This window comes from Gymnoscopelus braueri, assembly GCF_963280865.1.
Source record: "Gymnoscopelus braueri genome assembly, chromosome: 24".
NCBI classification, from domain to species: domain Eukaryota; kingdom Metazoa; phylum Chordata; class Actinopteri; order Myctophiformes; family Myctophidae; genus Gymnoscopelus; species Gymnoscopelus braueri.
In genome coordinates, this window is record NC_137626.1 from 9427181 (window position 1) to 9436782 (window position 9602).

At 44.4% G+C, this 9602-nt stretch overlaps 1 protein-coding gene across 1 annotated transcript in view; it reads left to right on the forward strand.

Annotated features, from left to right (window-relative positions):
• The window catches only part of LOC308080250 (runt-related transcription factor 1-like), a 92505-nt gene that overhangs the window by 73981 nt on the left and 8922 nt on the right, over positions 1-9602 (forward strand). Inside the window, exons 8-9 of the mRNA XM_080422026.1 lie at positions 6668-6814; positions 7383-8006. Coding sequence (XP_080278152.1) covers positions 6668-6814; positions 7383-8006 — 771 coding nt within the window. The remainder of the gene's footprint in view (positions 1-6667; positions 6815-7382; positions 8007-9602) is intronic.

A 9602-nucleotide genomic window follows, 5' to 3' on the forward strand; every position in this document is an offset into this window, starting at 1 on the left:
ATGCTTTAAAGGGCAAGACCACTTTGGTAGAGGTTTGGGTTGTGTATTTACCTTGCCATGGTGTAACTCCAAAGGTGGACAAGAAATTAAAAATAATTGCTCAACTGATTAGAAATTGATAGTTTAAAATATGCTCCTCATTGACTTACATTGTAAGGTAAAACAGCTCTCAAAGTCACTCTTTTAGCACATAAACAAACACAATCAAAGCTGATTCAGACAATATAGAACATCACCAAACCCAGTACTGTTTGTTTTTTTAATACAAATTGTTTAGGTGCTAAAAGAGTGACTTTGAGAGCTGTTTTACCGTACAATGTAAGTCAATGGGGAGCATATTTTGAATTATCAATTTCTGATCAATGGAGCAATTTTTTTTTTTTCTTGTCCACCTTTGGAGTTACATCGTGGCAAGGTAACTACACAACCCAAACCTCTCCCAAAGTGGTCTTGCCCTTTAAGGCCACCGTTTGCGGGTCACAGATCCATTTCCGTGGGTCGCGAGAGAATATCCCATTATTTATTGTTTCAGACATTTTTCATTAATTATTATTATTTTAAAAGGTTTTCCAAAGATTTCCACAAAAGTTTCACACATTTTCATGAGTTGAAAACTAATTCAAACATTTTTTCCAAAAGAACTTCATGAATAAATCAAAGAAATCCCTAGTGAAAACTAGTGAAAATAGCAGATCTACAAGCTCACAATGCGTCGCATCGTGACGCATTGTGAGCTTGTAGATCGGCTATTTTCAAATGGCCGAAATGTATATAGGGCTGAAGTGGTTTTGTAATAATAATCGAAATCTACAAAGTAACTAGTAACTAAAGTTTTCAAATAATTGTAATGGAGTAAAAGTACAATATTTGCATTCTGAGATGTAGTGAGGTAGAAGCAAAAGTACTTTTGTCACTGCGATAGCGTCACAGCCCTGTAAGACGCAGTCAGGTGTGTAGGGACAATCGTGGACGTCTGCGGGCACCGTATCGCTACAACAGGCTAACAAGCTTCCATAGTGGACATTTCTCAGTAACCGTATTGCCAATTTAAAAAACGGGTTTCAACTATTCGAACAGTACCTCATGAAAAACTATCTTTGGTGACAAGAAGGTAACATCTCATGAGGGTTCACCCTTAAACAGTCCATTGCACCATACTGTATGGCGTTGCGGTCGGTGTGAGTCCCACAGTTGTTTGTGTGTAACTTTTCGGTTTCATTAAACCTCCATTGTTCCTCATTGTGGTTTTGGCCAAACCCTTTGTGGTCAGTATAGGTGTGTGTGTGTGTGTGTGTGTGTGTGTGTGTGTGTGTGTGTGTGTGTGTGTGTGTGTGTGTGTGTGTGTGTGTGTGTGTGTGTGTGTGTGTGTGTGTGTGTGTGTGTGTGTGTGTGTGTGTGTGTGTGTGTGTGCTCACGCATGTGTTTGTGTGTTCATTGGAAGGAGGAAGTGAGAGATGGTGGTGAGAAAAAAAAAGTTTGAGAACGTCATATGTTCAAACAAAATGCATTTCCACCGCAGCGCAGTGGAAACGCACAGACTGAACTGATCTGTGACTCTCCTTTAAACACAGTTCAAGACTCTTAATTTAGTAGCCCCTTTTTAACCCATTAATACCTGGAACGCATCTGTGTCACTTTAGATGTCTTTGGCTATTCAAAAATAGCAGATATACAAGCTCATACCGAGTGCCGCGTTATGAGCTTGTAGATCTGCTATTTTTGAAAAATCTTGAACATTTTTTTTTGTTGATTTTTTTCAAAAAACTGTTAGGATTTAGAAAACATTTTTAAGAATGGCCTCAGGTCTTAATGGGTTAATGCACTTTATTCTACTTATTCTACTATTCTTTTAACTACATTGATGGGCCTGCACAATTAAGAATTTCACCCCATGTTACTTATATGATGTGACAGTTAAGTTTGATTCTGATTCTGATTGTGACATCTCTGGGCGACAACATGTTTAGTGAGATAAAGGTGAGCACGAAGTTGTCGACATTGTATCGACCGTTGTTGATGTTCATCAGCCGTCTCTGATTCAATTCCTCAGACAGACAGAGATTTCAGTCCTTTCATTCAAAACAGTAATAGATTCTGCTGCCAGAGGAAACCGTTATTAAGTCATGTAAAACTTCTCTTTTACCCATCTCTTCCTTCTCTTCTTTTTTTCTTCTTTTTGCCCCTCCTCTCTCCGTCTCTCTCTCTCTCTCTCTCTCTCTCTCTCTTTTTTTAATTGATTGAATGAATACTTTATCAGTCATAAATGTAAACAGCACATGGTACAATCAGACAGTAAAGGCTAAAAGGATAACACAAAAATTTCCTGGGGATTTGTGGTCCTCTCTCTCTCTCTCTCTCTCTCTCTCTCTCTCTCTCTCTCTCTCTCTCTCTCTCTCTCTCTCTCTCTGTGGCATTCAAGCGTTTCATTTCTCCTTTTACCTTTTCTTCTTCCTTTCTTTCACTTCTCTGTTTTATTCAACATTTGTGAGAGAGGAAGAAAGAGAGGCGTGTGTGTGTGTGTGTGTGTGTGTGTGTGTGTGTGTGTGTGTGTGTGTGTGTGTGTGTGTGTGTGTGTGTGTGTGTGTGTGTGTGTGTGTGTGGGTGTGTGGGTGTGTGTGTGTATAGTGGTTTTGAGTGTGTGTGTGTGCATGTGCGTGCCTGTGTTCGTGCGTATGTGTGTTTGTGGGGGTGGGTGTAGCATGCATCCTATGAGTCATATACAAACTTTTCTTTTTTACATTTGACAGTGTACTGTATGTGTGTGCATACTGTATGTGTGCATGTGTTGCATGTGTGTGTCAGACAGTTTGTTTGTGTATGTAAGTGTGTGTGCATGTGTGTGGGTTTGTGCGCGTGTGGGAATGTAGTAAACCTCCCCAGCAGTTAGCGAGCCAATCTCTGCCAAAGCGGATAAAGTCAAAAACCCAGAAATAGAAGGCATAGAATGGCCACATTCACTCCACGTGTTTATACTATACCAGACTCCATCAATGGTAGCATTCTTTTCATTCTAATCCTAGGTCACTAGGCGCGCACCTGTCTGCCCTATGCAATTCAATTTCAGACTGATACTCAGCCATGAGTAAGCAAAATCCTTATGGTTATTTTTTCTGTGAAACTCTGAGAGTGTACAAATGTAACCAGGGTCCATTTGGTTACATCTGTACACTGTCAGAGTTAAGGTTATCAGTACACACTAAGCAGCTTTATTGTAACATCACAGGTTTGTACTGTAGGTGTGAAGGAAAGAGGTGAAATTCATTTTCGTGCAAGCTCCATCATCTATCTATGTTATTTCCAGAAAGAAGAAAGAGAAGAAGGGCGGAGGACAGGGGTAGCAAGAGAGAGAGAGAGAGGGGGGAAAAAGACAAATCAACAAATACATATGTTTACATATATACACATAGCATATCCATCCGGTACAGTACTGTATGTAGATGGTATTAGACATTAAGGTGAAAAAGAATATCAACAGAAATGGTGCTAAATAGCACTAAAAGTGGTTCTTTGGCTCGTAATCATAGGGGAGGCTCTTGTTGCTATATCACCCACAGACATTAGCCTATCTTAAAGGTACTATTGCACATTTGTTAAATGGTGCTTTATAGAACCGTAGAGGTGCCTAAACTAAGTTCTCTCTATGGCAGTGGTGCTATAGCACCATATATAACCACCCTAAAGAACCACTTAAGAACAATCAATCTCCAAAATGACACTTTGTAGCAGTTTTGCATTTGTAGAGATATCAGGACTTAAATATTATTAGGCCACATGTATACGCTATTATTTTGGAAAAAGTAACTAAGTAACGGAGTATTCTAATTGCAAAACTAACACGTTAGGTTACTCTGTTACACAAAAAAGTAATACGATTAGTAACAGCGTTCTGTCTACTATCAGTGTTGTGTGAATGAATGTTTTTTGTTTAATTCAGACATTTAACCACTTAAACCGTAAATTTGGCAATGGCTCTGTACTCGGTTTTCTCCTTTTTTCCCTCTACACCAAACCACTTTGCCGGAAATAGCTGATCTACAACGCCTCGCAGTGGATCAGCTATTTTCGGCTAATGTTCCCCTCAGAATAAGGACGCTAGGGTTCAAGTGGTTAATGTAAAAAAAAAAGTTCCTATCACACAAAGATTTGGCGGACCCCCTGTTGTAATTATGAGGACCCCCTAGGGGTCCCGGACCCCCTGTTGAAGACCCCTGGTGTACAGTATGTCCCGTTTACTGTCGTTAGTAGATTTCAGATGAATACTTCAGATTGATACGTATAGAGGTGGAAGTTACTGTGCGTTGCTTGATTCCACGATGTGACCGTGACCTGCAGCCAGTGCACGCCACGGTATCAATAAAAAGAGGGACACCCACATTCAAAGACACATAAACATGAAACACCAGGAAGTGGCCTTTCTAGGTCTATTAATTCTACGGAGCCAGCCAGCCAGCCACCCACCCAGCCATGTGTGACTCCTGCCCCCAGATTAGTGCTCTCCGCCTGGGGAGAGTAGCCAGGAAAGGAGGGGGCTTGGCACGAGGCCTAGGCTTCACTGCTGCGAGGCACCGCGCGCACACACACACACACACACACACACGCGCGCACACACATACGCACGTACAGACAAATGCACATGCACACAGAGGCTAACACACACGCATCAGTGCTTTTGAGGGCTGTTGGCTAGACTTAAAAAGCCTTCATTGACATCTTGGCTGCTGTGTACAATTTGCTTCCTCGTCTGTCTGCGCGCGCACACGCACACGCGCACACACACACACACACACACACACACACACGCACACACGCACGCACGCACGCACGCACGCACGCACGCACGCACACACACACACACACACACACAGATACACACACACAAAGTTCTGTCTGCAGGTCTGTGGGAGATCAGTGACGTTTATTAGGCTGTGGGGAGGACTGAATTGAATGAGAGAGCTACCACACACACACACACACACACACACACACACACACACACACACACACACACACACACACACACACACGCACACATGCAGATACACTCACGCATACATAGCCCCTCCCCTTCCATCCGTCCACCCCCGCACTAAGTTAATCGCTTCCTCTCTCCTCCATCTCTACAGCCCCCCCCCCTCTCTCTCTCTCTCTCTCTCGCTCTCTTTCGTCTTTACTCCTTCTCCTCTTTTCCTTTTGCAATTAACTTGTCTTTCTCTGGCATTTTGCTTTCTCCTCCACTTTGTATTTCTCTCTCTCTCTCTCTCTCTCTCTTTCTCTTTTTCCTTCTGCAATTAACCACTTAACCACTTAAACTCTACATACTTAGTTGACCGGGGTCCCCCAGGGCTCTATACTTGGTCCGCTCCTTTTTTCTCTCCACCAAAGCTGCCCAACGAAGCGCTGCTGTTTTTGCCCCCAATGTTTGCCCCAGAATAGGAACGCTAGGCCTCATGTAGTTAAACACTTAAATTGCCGTTAAAATGTGTAGATTATTCCGACAATAGCCTGATCTATAAGAGCACAATAAGACGCAGTGTGAGCAATATAGATCTGCTACATTCGAAAAAGTTCAGAGATTTTTTAATTCCTCTTCTAAGGTTTTGCCTATAATGACAACATGCCCAAAATGGGGACGCTAGGGTTCAAGTGGTTAACAGCTTGATTGATTGATTGATTGAATACTTTATTAGTCAGAAATGTAAACAGCACGTGGATACAGTCAGACATTAAGCCTAAAAGGATAACACAAAAAAGTCCCGGGGACTCGTTTTCTTTGTGGTCTTATGTCTCATGTCTTTCTTTGCCATTCTTTTGTTAACCCTCCCCTCTCTATTTCATTCTCTCGTCCCCTCATGGCCACATTCCCGTCCTCATTCATCCAACTTGAACTCTGTGTCCATCCAACGTGTTCATAGGATTGTCAGTTGTTCAAGAATTACAATGATTTTTACAATGTGTCTGAACACACAGACGGTGTCTCTCACTAAAACCTCTCCAGCTCAAGTGAGCATGAAAACCCTTTTAAGTGAAGCTTCATGAAATTTCCACAATTTTATTATGGCTGTCTAACTCGTAACTGGCCACATTTCATTCGTATTACCTGCTGATCCTAACCAGTGTGTGTGTGTGTGTGTGTGTGTGTGTGTGTGTGTGTGTGTGTGTGTGTGTGTGTGTGTGTGTGTGTGTGTGTGTGTGTGTGTGTGTGTGTGTGTGTGTGTGAGCATGCGTGTGCGTGTGTGCCTAAAATGGGTCACAGATGTAGTATATTGGAGTGGTTGAGATCCGTTTATTGTGTTAAACTCTGTGTTAGTCACTGGCTTGGAGCTGTCTTCAGATGAACTCCTCTGTCACATTGTGTGGTCTGCTTTCATTTAATCACACTGTAAAAGTTTAATGACGCTGACATTACCACACTGTTAGTTTCTAGTTCAGTGTGGTTCTCAAACCGTTTTCATTCTAAGGACACGACACCCATAACTCTGAGAGTGTATGGAACCAAATGGAATCCGCAAGAGTCCATTTGGTTCCATTTGTACAGACCTGTAAAGGTCCATTTGGAACCCCTTCAGGGAACCTTTGACAGAATCTGATTCTCTCTCTCTCTCTCTCTCTCTCTCTCTCTCTCTCTCTCTCTCTCTCTCTCTCTCTCTCTCTCTCTCTCTCTCTCCAGATTCCAGGCAGATGCAGTCGTCTCCTTCCTGGTCCTACGACCAATCGTATCCCTACCTTGGCCAGATAACCACGCCCAATGTCCACTCGACCACGCCTCTGTCGCCGGGGCGATCCTCGCTGGGAGACCTGTCCTCACGGCTCTCAGGTGAGACACACACTCACACGCGCGCGCACGCACAGGCACACGCGCACACACACACACACACACACACACACACACACACACACACATTTCATCATCATATGAATTAACATAATTATTGCTATTATTATGACATTAATTAGTACTATAATCTACGATACTTTTCAAGTTCAATCACTATTTGTGTATCATTTTATTGTGCTTGCATTTAAAAAAAAAAAAATCTATTTATTAGTCACCCCATGGAGACTTGAATTCATGGATATTTTTTAGTTTTTGTCGCATTCCTAAGCCAATAATTTGATGACCAGCGGACCGGTAGGCAGCGGTTCCGGTAGGAGACACAAAGGAGACTCTTTGTGTCTCCTACCGGAACCGCTGCCGGTCATCAAATTATTAATGTGACATAAACTAAAAAATGAATGTGAATTCAAGTCTCCATGGGGTGACTAATCAATAGAAAAAAAAGTCATTTTGGGGCTGAACTATCCCTTTAACATCAACACAGACAGGAAATGCTGGAAAACGCGCGTAACCCCCTTTTCTCCGCCTCTCCCCGTCCTCCCCACAGGCACCGACCTCGCGGCCTTCGGCGACCCCCGCATGGCGCTGCACGAGCGGCCGTTCACCACGCTGGACGCGCGCTTCTCGGACCCCCGCGTGGCCCACTACCCCGCCACGGCGGCCGCCTTCACCTACGCGCCGCCGTCGCACCACCACCACCACCACCACCACAACCCCGCGGTGTCCAACGGCACGCTGGGCCTCACCATGGCCACCGCCATGGCCAGCACGCCCGCCGGGCGCTACCACACCTACCTGCCGCCCCCTTACTCCGCCAACGGCCCCCACCAGGCGCACCAGGGCGGGCCCTTCCAGTCCACCTCCTCGCCGTACCACCTGTACTACTCCGCGGCCGCCGGCTCCTACCAGTTCTCCATGATGGCGGGCGGCGGCGGCGGCGGCTCCGGCGGCGGCTCCGGCGGCTCCGGCAGCGGGGGCGACTCGTCGTCGCGCTCGCCGCCCCGCGTCCTGCCGCCGTGCACCAACGCCTCCACGGGCTCCTCCTCCCTCCTGCACCCGTCCCTGCCCAATCAGAGCGACGGGGTGGGCGGCGCGGAGGCCGAGTCGAGTCACAGCGGCTCCCCGACCGGCAACATGGCCGGCAGCGCCGAAGCCGTCTGGCGGCCATATTGAAAACCCCGGAAAGGGGCGAGCGGCGACGGGACGCTTTTCTCCGGGATGTTTTTGCGGCGGAAATGCCAAAGACACGGCCATACCGACAGACTGTTTTGTCGAGCAAATGACAGGCGAGAGTGAAGGACACGTGCGGCCAATGGGGACAGAGCCCGCGCAGGTGTTGGACAAACTCGTAAGCCAATGGAAAACGGGTAACAGAGTGACAGTAGAGACAGAGAGACGTTTTGGTTGGACACTGACAGAGCAGCATGGTGCATCATGGGAACTGGACTCTCTCTAGAGCAGTGGTTTTCGACCCTTTTCATGTCAAGGTCCATTATTTATTAGGCATTTGAGCCACGGAACCACGAGATTTAGCCTCTCAGACCCAAAACTTTGAATTTTTCGTTGTCGTTGGATGAGATTTTGTCCACGATTCCATGCTGTATTGATGTTGGTTCCATAGGAGAGATAACAGGCAAACGTTGATCAAAATAACAATTCTTCTACATTCTTTAATTGTGTAGACTTGTTGTACATTTGTGATGCAGATGTTTAACAACATAATTTAACTCTTGAAAAACCCATAAAGGTCCATTTGGGTCCATTTCACACTCTCAAGAGTTAAAGATCTGATAGAAGTCCATTTGGTTACCAACTCTCCATCATTTAGCTGGGGATCACCTGGTTGAGAACCACTGCTCTAGAGTTTCCTCTGTAAAATACCATGGACGTTTATTTCCTCATCGTCGATGTGCTCGTTGTTGTGAATAATATGATTTGCTCATGACTGATATTGTGATGGCTTTGTTTGTGTTTTTACCTCCATGCACACACCAAAAACCCTCCTCTCCTCTCCTCTCCTCTCCTCTCCTCTCCTCTCCTCTCCTCTCCTCTCCTCTCCTCTCCATTCACTGGTCTTCCTGGATGCTGTTATCACAGGTTGTTGGTGAACATTTGTATCACACAAAGCATTTTTTTCCTCCTTCTTGACAAAGATGAAGATCTACAACAAAAAATGTTTTTTTACGGTTTGGAAATTGTTCCACTATTAACTCAGTTTCAGATGCCTCATTGATTTCAGAGGCCAAGGGTTTCATTTAAGTCTTCCCGTACAGAAGGGAGATACATTTCATGTTTCAAAATATACAACAAAAAAAAGATGGCCAAAAAATGTCATAGCAAATATATCAAATACATAAATATAATATACGAATTAAAACATATGTTTTGAGTGGCAAGAAAATCTCTGAAGCATATTGTTGAAACCCATTTTCAGGGACAAAATATATATTTTTCAAATGTATTTATGGTTCGTATATTTTGAAACATACTTATGAAACACATTTTAAAATATGCATTTATGTTCTGTTATTGGCTGCACTGAAACGTTGTGAGGTCCCCAGATGTTTGCTGTATGTGACCACGATGCAACACCTTTGTTATTCTTATACTTTTATCTCTACGTGAGCTCAATTTATTCTCCATCATTCTTTCCGACTAGAACAGATCTGCAAGCTAACAATGCGTCACAGACAAATAAGGGTAAAGGCTAACCCTATAAGCCTGTAGATCTGTTCTTGTAGGCAAGCGACACCCTTTGTGTGACGGA